The 17,259-nt window shown below is 39.6% G+C and overlaps 2 protein-coding genes across 5 annotated transcripts in view; both read right to left on the bottom strand.

The window, feature by feature from the left end:
- Positions 1-12,713, bottom strand: part of kmt2ba (lysine (K)-specific methyltransferase 2Ba) — a 36,278-nt gene extending 23,565 nt beyond the window's left edge. For 2 of the 3 annotated variants that reach the window (XM_078268218.1, XM_078268220.1), the window contains exons 1-9: positions 12,330-12,713; positions 7,523-9,011; positions 6,185-6,351; positions 5,916-6,002; positions 5,681-5,837; positions 3,091-3,361; positions 2,857-2,918; positions 2,476-2,718; positions 1,159-1,268 (exon numbers count right to left, since the gene is read on the bottom strand). In XM_078268218.1, the coding sequence (XP_078124344.1) occupies positions 1,159-1,268; positions 2,476-2,718; positions 2,857-2,918; positions 3,091-3,361; positions 5,681-5,837; positions 5,916-6,002; positions 6,185-6,351; positions 7,523-9,011; positions 12,330-12,632 (2,889 nt within the window). In that variant the 5' untranslated portion in view covers positions 12,633-12,713. The remainder of the gene's footprint in view (positions 1-1,158; positions 1,269-2,475; positions 2,719-2,856; positions 2,919-3,090; positions 3,362-5,680; positions 5,838-5,915; positions 6,003-6,184; positions 6,352-7,522; positions 9,012-12,329) is intronic. The other variant, XM_078268219.1, reaches the window with a different exon arrangement.
- A 1,193-nt stretch (positions 12,714-13,906) lies between these two features.
- LOC144528902 (uncharacterized) lies at positions 13,907-16,980 on the bottom strand. Of its 2 annotated transcripts, none has more exons than XM_078267776.1 (5): positions 16,871-16,980; positions 16,215-16,349; positions 15,955-16,070; positions 14,909-15,052; positions 13,907-14,813 (listed from the first exon to the last, which is right to left on the bottom strand). In XM_078267776.1, the coding sequence occupies exons 2-5, from the start codon at positions 16,312-16,314 to the stop codon at positions 14,160-14,162; spliced, it is 1,014 nt and encodes a 337-aa protein (XP_078123902.1). In that variant the 5' UTR covers positions 16,315-16,349; positions 16,871-16,980; the 3' UTR covers positions 13,907-14,159. The 2 variants fall into 2 exon arrangements, with proteins under 2 accessions (XP_078123902.1, XP_078123903.1); XM_078267777.1 differs by lacking the exon at positions 16,871-16,980 and adding an exon at positions 16,763-16,862.
- Between the last annotated feature and the right edge of the window lie 279 nt (positions 16,981-17,259).

The following is a 17,259-nucleotide window of genomic DNA, read 5'->3' as shown; positions in this document are numbered from 1 at the left end:
TTATACATACCCCTATGTTAAATTCCCATAGAGGCAGGCAGTTTTGTATTTTTAAAGGCCAGTTATTTCATGGATCCAGGTTACTATGCATCCTGATAAAGTTCCCTTGGCCTTTGGAATTAAAATAGCCCCACATCATCACATACCCTTCACCATACCTAGAAAATGGCATGGTTTGATTTCAGTTAGCCTAATAGCTGGGTTTATTTGCATTGATATGGATCTTATCTCAGTTAGCTATTAGGCTATTGATGTCCTTAAAAAGGTCGGATTTTTCCTAATTTTTTTTAATTAAGGCATTAAGATCAATTTCCAAAAGATGATTTTTTTTATTCCTCTTTTTAGTCAACTTTAGCATGGGCATGAATACTTATGAGCAGCACTATATATATATATATATATATATATAATTGTTAGTTAGGTTTTTACGTTATTGTATTGCATTATTGTATTTCTCAAAGTCAAACTGAACACATGATCACTGAAATTGCTTTGTTGTGTTTATCATTATAAATTTAAAATGTTGCTACTTTCATTAGAAAATCTTTGTGATGGTTATTTTGAATATGTACTGCTCACACATATAGAATGGGCTGCCAATTCTTTGTTGTAAGCCATGTGTGCATAAGGCAGTACTGTAGAAGTATGATTGATCCCAGAAGAAAATATTAAACCCAGTGGACTACACGTGTAAAGTAATAATGGTTATTTAAACATGAGATGAGAATTTTTTCAGTTACGATAGAGATTACATTTTAAAACCTTGGTCTGGATAGAAAAATGGGCTGTGTTTTATCATTAAGGCATCTAAACTCATCTATAGTTTATAAAACATGTAGGTTAAGCACATGCAAGATGGTTAATATGAAGGAGAAACTTTAAAGTCAGAAATAGAAGACTAGCAAGGCTGAATTTGAAAGATTAGATTCGTTCCAACACAGATGATTAAATGAAATTGAAACAAACTGAAAGTGAGATGCAGACCTGGGCAAAGAGTTATTTGGAAATATTTGTGTTTTTATCATCAACATTTTTAACACCACCTATCTGGAAATTTAAGACTATTATTTTTATTTTTTTTCCAAAAATACAATTTGGCCCAGGTTTGATCAGGTTGAAGACTGGAAGCGAGGAGGGAAATCTACTGGATGTTTTTACCTTGTAAGCTCTGGGTCTGCCCCCAGCTCCTTTGGCGAACGGCCGGCGAGGCTTCACCACCTCAGTTGGAGCATCGTCTGGCAGTAATCCGCCATCTTGAGGAGCAAGATCTCCAAGAGAAGGAAAAACAGATCTAAGACACAATTCTGATTCTACTGGAGGGTTAGGGTTTCAAAAAGAACACTGCATTTGTTGGGTCAGAGCACTGCTCCCTCCAATTTCAGTAAACTATAAACAAAGTTTGTTGTATTATTGAATGGTTAGTGGTCTCCTTCTTTTCAATACTAATCTGATAACCAATGGACTTCAGTTTACTCATCAGGAGTATTATACAGCCTGTGAAAACAGTAATATAATGTCCTCTACACAACTGCATCGTTGTGTGGACGTAACTTCTCATATAGCATTGAGGGTGATTTACTGTAGAGTTGGGGCTTCACCTGTTCAAATGTTTAAGTTGATCAAGTTTACATTATGTCAAATTTACTTTGTGATTAGGACTAGTAGAAACTGTAGACAAGAAGATGTTTGCATTGGAAATGGCTTTGCTAGATGGAGGGAGAGCTAATGACTAGCCTTTCTTCAACTTGCTCCATGTCGTTTTCTCTATCAGCTCACACTACACAAAAAGGCCAGAGGATACAGTTAGTCAACACAATCCTTGCGCGTATCTATGTGTAATTAAATGTTTGGAAAATTGTATATGTATGTCAGTTACCATGTAACTCTTTGTAACACTTTGTCACACAATTATCAAAACTTATGTTATAGTGCTATATCGCCAAAATCTTTCATTACATTATCTAGCGAACCCTGTTGGTGCTGTCAGGAAGCACAAGATGACCGGAAATGAAAATATGCTGGAACCACAGCTGGAATCCAGACAAAATGGTGCTGCTTTGCGCCTGGATAGTTCAGTTGGTAGAGCAGGCGCCCATATATAGAGGTTTTTACTCCTCGACCCAGCGGGCCCGGGTTCGACTCCGACCTGCGGCCCTTTGCTGCATGTCATTCCCCCTCTCTCTCCCCTTTCATGTATTCAGCTGTCCTGTCAAATAAAGGCCTAAAAATGCCCAAAAAACAATCTTTAAAAAAAGAAAGAAAGTGGCGCTGCTATTGACTGCATAACTGATCTTTACAACTCTGTTATCTGTTCTATGTATGAAATATAAAAGTTAGGATGATTTGTGATATGCTCCCTGCAACAAAGCTCTAAAATTAACGTCAGAGATCTTCAAACCACTATCTGCAAAAGCAATACAGAGACAAGTAAGAACACACAGGAGGTTCGAGTCACAAAAACAAAGCTTCAGTTACCTTGGTTGCTAGCGGCAGCAACAGTTGGCTTGACTGGCGATTTATTTGCCTTATGTTCTTCTTCTCCCTCTTCTTCTTCAGATTCAGACTTCAGCAGGCTGCTGTAGGAGCGCGGTGTGATATTACGCAGGGACTGTTTCCTGACGCCAGGCGCCATCGAGGACGATCCCTCGCCTGCGCCTTCAAATCCCCAGTTTGCATCGTCACTGCTTGACACAGAGGCCGAAAACCGCCTCGCCTGGACTAAGAAAAAGGAGCCCCATGATTAATTTTGTAAACAAAATGAATATTTGGATATGTTGTTAGCAAATTAGGTTGAAAAAGAAACATTCACTCAGGGATAAAGATGAGCGCAGGAGCATCGTCTAATTAGAGACATACGTTTCAACGGTCTGACGATGCGCTCAATCTTCGCTTTCTCAATCCGCTGACACTTCTTATATCTAGGGGCAGAAGAAAAAACAGTAAAATGTACCTTTAAAACATTTGCTAAATTTTCATCAAAATGTCACCAGTGGTGTGAGAAATCCTCATGCAACACAGAAACATTGTGTAGTAAAATTAGTCAGTTCCCCCTAAACTCGATAGTTTGAATTTGTGATTAGTTTAACTTACATGCAACACTGCCGCTTGGTGTTGGGCCCCCCAAACTTTGGCTTATCGCGGCAGTTGATACACTTTGCGCAGTCCTCCTCTATCAAACAGCCTCTGCAGCGTCCACAGCGCCGGGCACGGACTCCCCCAGGTATATATCGACTCAGGACCTTCCTCTTAATGAACTTGTGGCCCCTTCCCCTCCCCCTCCTCCTCCGCTGGATGTGTTCCTGAGAGACAACCCATTGAGCCCTGCCCTGATCAGAGATGTCATCGTCATCATCTGCCACATCTGCAAGCGAGAGACAGAGAGGATGGGTAAAAGAGCCACAATATACATTTCATACAGTATTAAATACATGTGGGGGTGACATCTTTGGATGCCAAAAACGTACTATTCCGTCTGCAGGAGACATTACAGGTCTAACTGCTGTGATTGAAGGTGCGTATATACACTTATTTACTGGTCTTGTGTCTGGTTTCTACAGCTACAAGTTGCTACTGGCTGCCTGAAGTGTTGGAAATGAGAAAGAATCACTAGAATAAAGTAAGGTGACTGGACGAACACATCAGGAGTCTCTGACAAATCCATTGCTGGTGGAAATCCCCCTACCTGGCCTTTTTAGGTTTGAAAACTACTAGAAATAGATTTGAAACTCAATTCCTTTGACAACCTCTGGCATCTCCCAGTGGTAGTATTTGAAGGCCAGCAGGCACAAAGCAACTTCAGACAAAGAAATTACTGTCATAATTTTAAAAAGAATAATGTAGCTGGAATAACATTGTGTGAGGATCCGTGTTTCCCAACAGCACTAGATGTGTTCATTAGGAGACAAAATTCAGGGCAGTGAGTCTACTTGTCAAACGGCACTTCCTCACCTCATACTGAGTGATGCTCACTCGACCAGTGTTGGGTAAAGCTTTCCAACAGCGGTGGCTAATCTGTGTGTGACAAAAGATATTTTTGCTGGCAAATATCTTAGTTACAACTACATTGAGCTAACAAAGCAGTTTTTAATTTTTGCGCTCAGCATGTTACGTTTGCCAAAGCTATCAAAACTGGGCTCTTTGTAGGTTGTGTTTTAATAACTGCAGAAGCTTAACTATGCCAGTTTGAAAGAATATTTTAGCTGGTGAATGTTTTCATTATAGTATATTAGCAGAGCAGCTTTGCCAAACAAAACTGGCAGAATGCATTTAAGTTTGGACAATGCTAATGAAGCATTTTGGAGAAATTGGATTGAAAAACAGTTTACCTACCTTAGAGCATGGCTATATACAGTATCAAGTCGATCGATTTTTTACAATCAATCAGTCTGTGAATGATGTGGTAACCCTGACTATTTCAGGGTTGTAATAACTCCAACTGCACCGTAGCAACAATTGACGCTGCGCACCTTACAATACGCTGTGGGGGGGGGGGGGTAAGTTTCTGAACTTGTCTATAAAAAGGGTTCAGCAACTTAAGTTTAGAGTTGAAATCTTGAAATTTGTATTATTACATCAAATCTTTTTCACTGATCTCACAGAAATATATAACAATACAGTGTTTTTCCTAAGTTTGTGGAAGACGTAGGTGCCTGTATTTGACAGGGGGTTTAGGGGTCCTCCCTCAAGAAAATGTGACCTTTGTTTGCAATTTCACACATCATTTTGGACCGTTTTTTTAATCACCATATCTGTGTCTAAAACATTGGAAAAGCAGAGAAGATAATAAATAAATAACACTCAAAAAAACAAAAAGACAAAACACGCTAAAGAAGTCCACTGGGGACCGACTACAATCATTAGATCTGAGGAAGGTCATTTAGTTTGTTTTGATGATTTTACATTCATTCGGCTTAGATGGTGCCCAAAACGGCTTGGGTGCTGCACCTAAACCTTATAATGGTGGAGAAAACCCTGCAATAATTTCTAATGATTTAATAAATCTAATTAAAGCATCCTGGATAGATAGGTGTCATAAAATGGATGGATTGATAAACCAATTAAAAATGGTTAGTTCATTACATTTTTGCAAAAACAAACACTTGCCTGTTATGAGTTGATGAGCTTCCGAGCTACTGTAGCTACAGGTCTGATAGTGCTGACTGAAACTCCACAAAATAAGGGTTGTACAGCTTCCTGCATGCACAATCCACTGTTGCAACAGTCGGATACAAAACCATTTTATAACTAACATTGCTGCCTACAGCAGGCAAGAAAAACTATTTAAGACTTTTGTCAATAACATGTAAGACTTTTTAATACTTTTTTAGGCCTTTTTTGTGAGGAAACTGAATTTAATGGTTTTTAAGACTTTTCAAGACCTGCTTTTACCCTGTAGTACCGTGTTTAAGTCCTCCTCATTTGTATTCTGCGTCAGTTTCTGGACATTTCAACCACAACCTAAACAGGGAGAACGAGTTTAACACTGAATAAACCCATTGAGCATATTTCTTAGCAGCTTCAATTTATTTCCTTCATGTCATCACTAACAATGACTGCACTGACGTAAAATGTAAATTCCTGGCTTGCAAAATGCTCAAAGGTGCTCATCGTCCTCCAAGTAAAGCCACAGAGAAATTAACTTCTGCATTTTGCTTAAAAACAACATGCAGATGCACTGTACCTTCTGCTGCGGGAGAAAAGGTGATGCCCTCTCTCTCGTGAAGTGGCAGGGCGCTGAGTCTGGGGATATCATCTGGCACCATGGCACGGGGCTGCCCCAAAGCCACCGCTGCTGCCCGACACACATGTTTGATCCTCGGACCACCCAGCGGCTGTTCCTGCACACAAACACTTGCTTTATTCAAAACCCAGACAAGACAACATAGCAATGCAGATTTTAAAGTTAAAAGTATTACCTGAGGACTGATATCTTTGAGCGATACACCAACTCTCCTCCTCCTTCTCCTTCCACTCACTGGCACTCGTGATTCTCTGGAGCCCAACTATCGGTCCAGACGAGGAAGAAAAACAAGTTGTATGTAAGAGATGATATCACTATGTTACTATACCTCCCTAAAATAGCCAAGTTACTTGTAAAGTTCAGACTAAAATAAGATAAGACAAATGTTACATGTACAATTCTACTTTCATTTGTTTTCTGGATGAAGTGATGTCTGATTCTTACCTGTGACAACTTCAGCTGCTTCTGCTGATCAATCTTGAAGAGCTGCACTTTGGCTTTCTTCAGCAGGTGGAGCATTTTCTTATTAGCTCCACTGAGACCAATTCGATGGCTGGGCCCGCTGACTTCCAACGCCTCATGACAGTCCCCAGTCATGCCTCCAGCTTCATCTGTACCAAACAGCGTGAATAAAGCAACTCTGGTTACATGATGTACAAACAAACGCTTCGTAATTGTAGGACCAACTACTGAAAACACACCTATGAATTGAACAGCGACATCATTTTAATTTGTTAAATTATCTCTTTGCAATTTCCAAGATATTTCAAAATTGTTGTTGCTAGGGGTGGGAAAAATAATCGATTCTTAGATGCATCGCAATTCTCTCTAGAAGTTAATAATCAATTTTTTTTATTTTTTATTTTTTTTTTAAATGTGCTTATTTTTATTTAAAAGTCTCCAGACATGTACAAATCAGAAAACAGAGTGACTGAAAGAGGATGGGATAATAGACAACAACTTAAGAGTTTAGGCAAGAGTGCAGAAAAAGAAAAAAAACACACAAAAATGGCCAAAAGGGGGGAAAAAAATGAATTTTTGTATATACACATGATCTAATAAGACATACATAAAATAATTAGGCAAAACACATATAGGCTGTTGATTTACTTTATCACATGACATCTGACCACCTCATGTTTCATGTTCTAAGCCGCCAATTCTCCACCTTTAAACATGACTGAGCCTCTGACATGGAATATTACTGGGAGAGAAGGGGACTTTCACAAGCATGTTTAAGGCTTAAGCACGGAATGACTACAAAACAAAAACCTCGGTAGACAAAACATTTCATTAAAACTTGTGTGTGACAAATATATGTCAAAATCTAAGCTTTGTCTAGGAAGTGATTAGCAAACTCAGATTTATATGTATATTTTTAAAAATCACACGTGGAAATTTACAGTAAAAACATTTTGCATCGGGATGCATCGATAATCGGTTTAGAATTAAATAGTTGGCCTCTGAATCGGAATCGAATCGTAAGGGTGCCAACTGATTCCCACCCCTAGTTGTTGCAGTCCTCCTCAAGTCTGTCCAGTCTTTTTCTAATTTGAGGTGTATAAAAAGGCTAAAACATTTAAAGATTGCATAATAAAAGAATTAACCAAAGACTAAAGCCTCTGTAGACTATTTTTTTCTCATTTTAACCTGAACTCAACATTAAAAACATCTCACTATTCCATGAGAGATCAGGCATTTGTTAAAAAAAATAAAAAAAAGACAGCAAAGATTAATTAGCAAGATTTTACTAATTACACAAAAAGAAGAAACAATACTTACTATTGGTGCCTGTATCTCCTAACGGCAAATGTGAGGGCACTTCCACATCAGCATTCACTACCACGGCTAGTTTCCTCACAACGCCAGGAGAGTCCATCTCTTCCATCATAAGCTTTGACCTACGCCTCTTCCTGACATGAGGCGTCAAACCGTCGCCATGATGCGTATAATCCGTGTCGACGTGCCCTTTCTTTTTCTCCGCCAGTTTCAAGGTCAGTTTCTTGAGGTTCTTGTAGATCTCTAGGTGGCTCGTGCCTGACCTGGGCTTTGATGAGAACTTTGTCACTGCAGATGGGCTGTCGGCCACAGATATACATTCACTGTCTGACTGCAGCAAGCTGCCATCATAGCTTGACTCGTGACATGATGGACTTGGTTTTTCGTCCTCTCTCTGTTGACTTTTCAGCCATGTTGACAGAGAACCCTTTGGAAAGGGAATCATTTCCTCGTCCAAGAACCTCTTTGGAGTTTTAATAACGCGGGAGGACCGTGCGCTCATTACAGGAGTGGAGGAGTTGTTTGAGCTCTGCTGGACTGGAAACAAGCTTGGCTTACCCTCAGATGGAGTGATATTGTGACTTGTGACTGTGATATTGTGACTGTGCAGCTGCTGCTCACTCATGTCCGGCATTGGTGTGGCCGGAATAGGCTCTGGGACATATGTGTAATAAACATGCCTAGTGCGAGGAGTACGAGGCATTTTTGGACGTTTCATTTCTGGAACATTTTTTGGTGCCTTTCGCTTGTGCCCAAACAAAGACCTGCGTTGTCTTTTCTGTATTCTTTTATCGGAGGAATTTGTGGCTTTACACTCAAGGGGCATCGCTGCCTCCTCTCCACTTTGGGCACCGGCCTCAGCTCCAGCCTCTGGAGAGGCACCCATACCCTTAGCCATTCTCCTCCTCTGCCGTTTGTGAAAGGATGTGACTGCTTGCGATCTGCGTCTGGTGTGCCCAATTCGAAACCCCTTCGTGCATCTCATAGATCTCTGTGGCTGGGATTGGTCTGTGTCTGAGTCCTCTGACACCTCGCCTCGTTCTTTCACCTTGGAAGCTTTCTCGGAGCCACCAGCTGAGGTAGTGGCTGTTTGATTTTGCCTCCTGTCTGATACTACTGATTTTCCTGCTTTCCTGATAAAGTCAGCTGATCTAGTACTGCTCGGTCTACCTGAGGCCTGTTCGCCTGCATGTTTGGCTTTTGCAGCGAGAGCTACCTGCTTGCCTTGTAGTTTAATTACCACCTTGGGTATTTCTTTGTCTTTTGATGAGCTCTCTTTGACACCCAGTACTTCTTTAGAGATCCTTGGTACAATTTTCCCAATAAGAGCCGGTTTTGGGGTCTTGGGTATAATTTTTCCAATGAAAGGCTTTGCTTTTTCTCCGAGAGAAAGTTCTGAAGCTTGCGGAGGCTTTACTTGGCTGAGTAATGACGACTGAGGAGATTTTTGTGGACGAACTGTTGTGGTCCCAAATCCAGTGAAAACTTCCTCCTGGAGAAAAACATAGAACGTACAACCTTTAACAGGCTAGAATACATTTGGACATGTTGAAATGAAGACAGGTATGCTGCACACCACCTGCTACAGACCAAAAACACACCATCGCCATGATACAGCGTAAAGCTGACAATTATAAAAGAATTTTATATTTTATAATTTCTTAAACATCCAGCATTCCCATAATATAGAGCTGATGAAACAATTATTACTTTGTCGGCCCAGTATTGTGACTCAAACAATATAAGTGTTCAGCAGGTGCGTGTGTGTACCTTAGCACCTGTAGCCTCCACTGTTTTATTAGTCACTGTCAGACATGTTTGATGACTAAAACAGCTCAGTATCAGCTAGAGGAGGATGTCCACCAGGTGGTAAAAGTGGATCTTTTTTGTTTGTGATTTTGTAATTGATTTTTTTGTAATACTTTCATTTGATTTATTATTTGAAGGCTACTAGCCACTATTGTTGTGTTTATATAATGTTAAATTGTTAAATAATGTATTATCTATTTTGTAATTGCTCTTTTACTATGTGACTGTTGCCACACACAAGATCGCATTGTTAGGGGCATGCTGAGATTTCTTGGGGCATTTTTGTCCTTTACCCCCCTTAATTTCCAAAACTGCGTGGAAAGGTTATCCACAGAAAACTACTGCATCAATTATTTTCATTACACAACAAAATCAAAATGACTTTTCCAAAACTTTCAAGGATTTTACTAATAACATGACATTATTCCATTCCATTTGATCATCAGGTATCAGCCAGCCCTGCTGAAAATATGGCTCCGCATCAGCACTGCTCTCTACACTTACTCCAGAGTTGCATCAGTACAATGCTGAGGGACCGAATGAAGCAGATTTTGGTTTCAATCTGTGAGTCAACTTTAAGAAATAACTCAGCAGATTTTCTGCCTGTGCACCATCTCTGCAGGTGTCTAATTGTTAGTGTAATCTCTGTAATAAATCAGGAGTGTAGCACTCAAGCTATAGTTGAATACAAAACAGCATTTTAGCCTAAATCACCCCTAAAATAGTAATATTTTTAACATTGGTGAGTTCTGGAAATATACATTCAAACACCATTGCTACAAATGTTTAGATGGATCCTTTAGAACACAGTCAGCCTCCAGCATCCTCTCATTCATGCACCTGTGTACGTCAGATGCAAAGATTGCACAACACAGCACATTTCAACTTGACTTCCAATTACTTACATCCATCTTCATGTGCAAAAAAATGACTCCATATTTGTGAGCGATGAAACCCCCTACTTATCTATTCTAAACCACTGCAGAGCACATGAGTGTGTGGCACTATGTAACGTGTGGTACTCCAGTTGAACAGCACCCACAAGCTTTAGCATGAACCATGTGACTCTGTTACAGTCCACTCTGAAGGGATTGCATCAGTGAAGTCCGACTTATGTCAGACACTAAATCCCCTGCTCAGGAGATTAAATAAAATGATTAGATTCAATTTATCATTTTTATCACCATCCTGTCTGGATGGAGCTACAAGGAGACGACAACCTTAGAAGTTAATATCTAACACACTGGCTTTTATGAAGAAATACTGAAAATGTGAACACAGTGAAAGATTGTCACAATACAAGAATTTTAAACCACGAAACACTAATATAAAAACAAAAAAAATGATATTCAATACCACGGCAAAGGCGTAACAAAATCCTAGCCACACAAAAAAGGAAAATATATTTTCCCTACCTTGTAGGCCAACACATTATTTATGACATCATAATTGCATTTAGTATTGATTTATTTCTCTCTGGTTTTGGACATGCCATGGCTAACTATAGCCTGCTTTTTGAATAACAGTGACAGGTCGAGGACCAGTTGATTTTCTTCCCTGTTGTTTTATCTGTGCAGCCTTGGGTGAAAATCAGTTTTTATTTGTTTTATTTTGTTACTTTCGATATTATCAAATGTTTAAGTAAGGGAGGCCGTATTGTTTTAAACACGTGGTATCGAAGTAAGTATTAAAGTATTGATACTTTTAACAACCTTAACACAGTGTGGTAATTCAAGTCCTCTCCTTTGTTGTATAATATTTATGTCTTGTTATGAATGACTCCAGAGCAAAGTTGTGCACAGAGCATCTACAACCTTTGGTCTAGCATACCTCTCACAATATATGTTGAAAAATAAATAATACTATGGGCCAAAACACAACACTGCTTTAAAAGGTCTGCCTGCATTTCTAGGCTTTTGTCAATGTTGAATATGCCACTTAAATTAAAATGATAATGTTATGGCATATTATTCACCATGGCTACATCACTCCAATACTGTGAAAAGTTCATCCTCAGTTCCTATGGCCCTCTCATCAGCAAGTGGAACTTTGCAATAAGTCATGATTTGTGTCAAATCCTACGCAAGCAACACGATTGTGCTTTTCTTGCAGCATGCAGACTATTAACAGGTAACCCAACTCTTTCTTTAAAATAGACTGACCTTCTAAATCCATGTAAAAAGTTGGGATTGGTTGATTGCTCGTTAGCTTAACCTTTACACCAATCTCAATAAAAGGGAGAAGCATGATGGGAGTGATGAATGTAAACAAACACTATGCAAAATTAGGTTTTAGAAAAGGCACAGGGCAAGATTTATCAGTGTGTGTGGTCCAAATTTAGCTTTTTGATTATAAAGTCTCGGTAACGTTTCTGTATGCCTCTCCCGTTGCATCCCACGTTCAAAACACCGAGCGATCAGCTGACAGCTTCAACGTGGAGAGTGTGATCCCCAAGTTAGCACCAGCGACGTTTCACCTACGACAAGATTATCAGCCTGTGCATGTCAGCACAGTGTGGGAACTTCAACGCAACAAAACGTGTAAGGGGATGAATATCGTTAAACAAAGACATCTACTGGTTTCAACAACAAAACGCATTCACGATTGTTATCATACCGCCAAAGTTTCCGCCAATGTTCTTACATGCAAACAAACTCAGCTGTACGGACGCCGATCTCCGTGTGTGTATATATATGTATGTCTGTTGCAACTTCAAAACAAGCAATTAACTATTAATACCTGCAGAAGCAATAAGACCAAATATTCACCGATCAACCAAACTGAGGCATACCCTGCAGGCAGACGGCTAGCTACAATGCCTATTTAGGGTTAGTGTTTGCAAGCTAAGTTACCGCTAACTAGCTCTACGTTAGCTTAAATACTTTTTGTAAGTAACAAACAAATTCTGTTAAATGTCGTTCTTTCGAATAAAATGACTTTATGTGTCCCATTATGCGTATTGTTACCCATATAGCTGACATGCTACGGTTAGCTTATTCACCTCTTCACTGTTGCTGGAGTCAAACCCCGCATCTCTCTGCCTCCTGTGCTTCTCCACCACCCCGAGCAGGCGCAGCAGGTACGGGTCCTCACTCAACGCAAGGCCGATGTTTACGGGCCTCGGCCCTTCGGTAGCTAGATCCCCGACGTCCGAGCCTAACCTTCCGCGTTTGTTACGTTTCTCCGACCGAAGCCTGCTGCGTCCCGTGTACGGCCGACCCGGGAAGCGAGCCCGGGCCGGCGCTTGGGTGCTCAGGCCCGCGACAGTAGCGGGAGATGATAATCCGCCTCCCGATGCCGCCATTATTTACTACAACAACACGGAAAGCAAGCTGGCAGAGGCTGAGCGGCGATGCGAGAGGCAAGATGGACTGCGCCGAGGCAAAGGCGCGAGATAGAAAGGAACCACAGGTGCATCATGGGAAAACGAACTTCTGCGGCCCAGGACGACATCTAGCGGCGTCGCTTATGTAGAACCATTTTCTTTAGGTATCAGGTGTAAATGTTTTGATTATTGTGTATGTCGTTAAATTATGATTGTACAGCTATTCAGATCATATACTTAAGTAAAAGTGAAAAAAAACGTAATGTAAAAATACTCCAGTACAAGTCCTGCATGCAAAAGCAAATGGCCAAATGTAATTAAAGTACTAATTATGCAAAATGCCCCGTGTGTTGTATTCAGGTTGTATTATTATAATATAGCTATTTCAAACTGCTTTATGTACTAGGTATTTACATCTATAACAATGCAGCATATTTTATAAACGTTTATGTTTTGTATGTAAATCTTAAACTCCAAAGCAACTAGTAACTAGAATAAATGTACTGGAGTAAAATGTAAGATATATTTTCTCAGAAGTGTAATGAAGTGGAAATATAAAGCAGCATAAAATGGAAATGTTCAAGTAAAGCAGAACATCAAGTACCTCATTACAGTACAGTAAGTTGAGTAAATCTACTTCATTACTTTACACTACTTTGATAGTAGGCAAAAATCAGTCAGTTTTGTCAATAATAAAAGCAGCAACATCTTGACAATTTTGAGGGAGAACAAAGCAAAAACAAATGTAGCTTGTAGACGTTTTGTAGCCTACATTATAGAAGCAAAAATCCACATCAATCTTTGGTTAAATTTTTTTGTGATATTTGTTATAATCAAGAATTCGCAGGTTAGCATACACAGTATTCCAATGTCAGTTGTGTGCAAAGCCATTTCAATTGAGTTACATTTGTTTATTAAAAAATATTGCTGAATCTACAGTATTTTTAGTCTTAAGGACAAAAACAATCTTCCATAAAATGATTACATAAGAGATGAAGGAAGAAGTGAAAGGCACCTGGCACTACTGTTTGTTCCCCGTTATAATAGATTTTAAAAATGGCTCATTATCTTAAACAAGGGTCAGAAACAGGCCTAAAAAACATTTATCTATACCATGTAGTTTACACTGTAAACTGCCTTAAGACTCCACTCACCATTGGCTGTACAGGTACAGGGTAAATAGACTGCACACTTTCCATTTTTCCTCTCATTAACCCATTCACATTCACGCACAAAGTGACAGCCAGACACCACAGAATCAAACATATTTTTAATGCAACAATTATTTACTTTTGGAGAGAAAAACAAGACCTGCATATGACATTATTAAAGTCCCTTAGTACAGAGTCCTATAAACTGGCCCATTTATCAGATTTTGGATTTCAAGATGTTTAGGACTTACATTCTCCGTGTAATTCTCACCCTTATGTGTAGATCCTGAAAATAGTACAGTTAAATACAAAACATTCCAACACTTGAGGGAGAATTAGCTAGTTAGTCTACAGGTTACATTTTTTCTGCTGCCTCCTCTCCTTCAGAGTGGGTGTTCTGGTGGATCTTTAGGGTGTTCTCTTGTGCAAAGTTTTTTCCACAGGTCAGGCAGGTGTATTCAGAGTGGTGATCCCTGGCAATGTGTGCTTTGAGCTGCTCAGGCTGAGCATAGCTCTCATCACACTCTGTGCATGTGTGAGCATTGCTAGGGGGAGGCCCATGTGCCTTCCTTTTGTGTGCCCGCAGGGCTGCAACAGAAGGGAATATAAGGTCACAATTTGCTTCGGGACAAGGAATCTTGAGCTCCGGTTGAAGCTCATTGATGGGGCATCCCTCTGCTCCCTCTTCTTGTTTGATCTTCTTGCTCTCAACCATTCCTACTTGAGCTGGGTATTTGGGTTTACGACCACGTTTTTTGCCTTGTGGCTTAACGTCACAGTTTATATCATTGGCAAATCTCTCCTGGTGCTGCATGAGCTCTTCTTCTGTCGGGAAACCACGACTACATTTGCAGCATTGGTATGTGTTGATGTCATCAGACACTATGGAGTAATGAGGGTGCACAGCGATGCGATGCATGCGAAGGCGCGAAGGACTGGGGAACAAGGCACCACAGTCCCTGCAGGGACACCGTCGTTCTATGCACTCATGTCGCCTGTGTTTATTCAGCTGCAAGACATTTAACAATCATCATACACAACAATTATTGTATGAGTTTCCAAGCACAACATAACAGGCTAACATGTAACCTGCTGTGCCCTCACCTCAGTGAAGGTAAAGAAGTTTTTCTGGCAGTAAGGACAAAGGAAGGGCTTCTCCTCTCTGCTGTGGGTGGCCTGGTGCTGGCTGAGCTCATCTGAGGAGGAGAAGCTCTTGTCACACTTATAGCAAGTGAAGACTGTATCAGTCTGCAAAACGATGAGCAGAAAATTGGTTAAAAATATGAAATCCTAACTCAAGGCATTATTCACAGATTTTTTAAAAGAAGGTAATTTTTAAAATGAAGGTGTTCATATAGTTAATGGAAGAACATCTTACTCAGTTTTTGTTTTCTGAAATATTTTCAAACCAAATGACATCTTCACTTTCATCCAAAATGATATGTGCAAAAAGACTGAATTATGCAGAACATTTGCATTTATACCAGAGCCTGATTGATACCTCAGTCCAGCCAATATTGGCTTATCACAGCTATATCAGTATTAGCAATACAGAGGAAACTTTTCCCCAGAGAGTACTTACAAATTTCCCCAGTAAAATGTCCTATACAGTACATATCTTGGTCACAATTCTTTCATGGCCAAACTGAAGGGATACTTCCAAATGTTTTATGTTGATGAAATACTGGCCGAAATGTTATCTTATTCTACCACAAAAATCCAGGTTGGCTCTAATCCATAAAGCCTCCCACTTAATACTGCAGTTGCAATTCACAGAAAAATAATCAGTCAAGCAAGCTTAAACAATTTGTTGATTAACTCATTATAGTCAATCAACAATCATTAATAATTTGCTTTTTGTTTTCTATGATTCTACTAAATGTATTTGGATTTTTTTTTACTGTTGGTCGGTTAAAACAAGCTATTGAATACATTAATCTTCTTTATGGGAAATTGTAATGAGCATTTTTTTCTATTTTCTCATTTTTTTTTTATAGACAAAGCGATAATTGACAAAACAATTTGCAGCTTAAAGATGATGTAAATAATCTTCAATTGGAGCAATACAAATCAACCTCATTCTTATTATACATTGCTGAGTTTGTATTACTACTTGAATCCATACTGAATTTCAGTCGGCTTTCCCCTACCTGCTGCAGATGCTGTTTGTACTGGTCCCGATGACTCTTCCTCATGTGTCTCTCCTTGGCTTTGGAGTTACAGAAGGTGATGAAGCACTGAAAACACTGCAGACTCTCATGCTGATCTGCATCACAATGAGATGACAATATGCTTCATGATTAGTTACAACGTTATAGCCGGAATATATTAAATAATGCCATACTATGATTGTTGACAAATGAGACTAGAATTAAGTTTACAGCATCTCGTATGAACTGTGTTAGCTTACAGGATTGCAGAGGGGCGACGCCGGGCTCTGACTTGATCTCCGCTGAAGTGGATCTCCTCTCACTCCCAACAATGACTTGCTCTATCTTCAACATTTCCATGCTGATGTTTTCAGATACCACTCGGCCACATGGAGCTGTAACATAGAAACACACTGTTGTTGTATACAAACTGAACATTTATCATACACGTAATGTCAGCGGGCAAAGCTAAACAGACTACAGGAGATGACAGACTGCAGTGGCACACGTAGCGTTAAGATAACTATAATCAAAGATTAGAGGTTGTTGGAATAATTGAAAACCATGTAACATTTCTAAAATAAATAAACGATTGACGAGAGGCTGATTTTTGTATTTACTTAGGACACACTAGTTATAAAATAAAGACAAAACAAAACAGCTAACGTTAACGTTAGGCCAGAGCTATTTAACAGGAGAACGGAGGCAACGGGAGACTGGTCATCATCAAGCAAAGCTGCAACTGAAAGCGAGTCGATTGTGCTCGTATGTTGTAACATTTTTTTAAATCGTGTTGCCGTGTGCTTACGTTCGTGTTGTACCTATGCACTTTGAACCGCATGCACATATATGCAAAACTATGAATAATTTTGACTTAAGTCTATGTAAACAATTGAAAAAGGCATCCATTTCTTACCGTAAGAAACGTCCACCTATATGAAGCCGCAGTGAATATTCTGCCCAGTGCCCACATCACGTGGAAAGGGCTGACAATCACGGAGATATCGCGATATTATGGAATTGTAGTTTTGTCTTGGCTGCATTGTTAGTGGGGTGTGTCCTTCAGGGAAGATACCTTCTAAAAGTTAAAAGGTGAAACCATGCTTTCTATCATTTGGTAACTATATATATATATATATATATATATAACCAAAAGTGTTGAAGACATGACATGTGTCAGTAATATACAATAGCATTGTTATATATTTTTTTATCAATATATTGCATTGGTTTTTTTTACCATAAGTGTTTACACCTGGCTGTGTTAAACTTTCTGCTAAAGGTTTACTGTGTGCTGTTAATTCA

This window comes from Sander vitreus, chromosome 14 (assembly GCF_031162955.1).
Source record: "Sander vitreus isolate 19-12246 chromosome 14, sanVit1, whole genome shotgun sequence".
In the NCBI taxonomy this organism is placed as follows: domain Eukaryota; kingdom Metazoa; phylum Chordata; class Actinopteri; order Perciformes; family Percidae; genus Sander; species Sander vitreus.
The sequence above is the reverse complement of the archived record's forward strand: the minus strand, read 5'-3'. Positions and strand labels throughout refer to the sequence as shown.

Bases quoted from the DNA above. Each gene is read 5' to 3' on its own strand.
- LOC144528902 (XM_078267776.1), bottom strand. From the start codon at position 16,314: ATGGAAATGTTGAAGATAGAGCAAGTCATTGTTGGGAGTGAGAGGAGA. The intron at 16,071-16,214 runs GTAAGCTAACAC...ATTGTGATGCAG, and splicing joins CGTCGCCCCTCTGCAATCCT to ATCAGCATGAGAGTCTGCAG. The intron at 15,053-15,954 runs GTAGGGGAAAGC...ATCGTTTTGCAG, and splicing joins ACAAACAGCATCTGCAGCAG to ACTGATACAGTCTTCACTTG.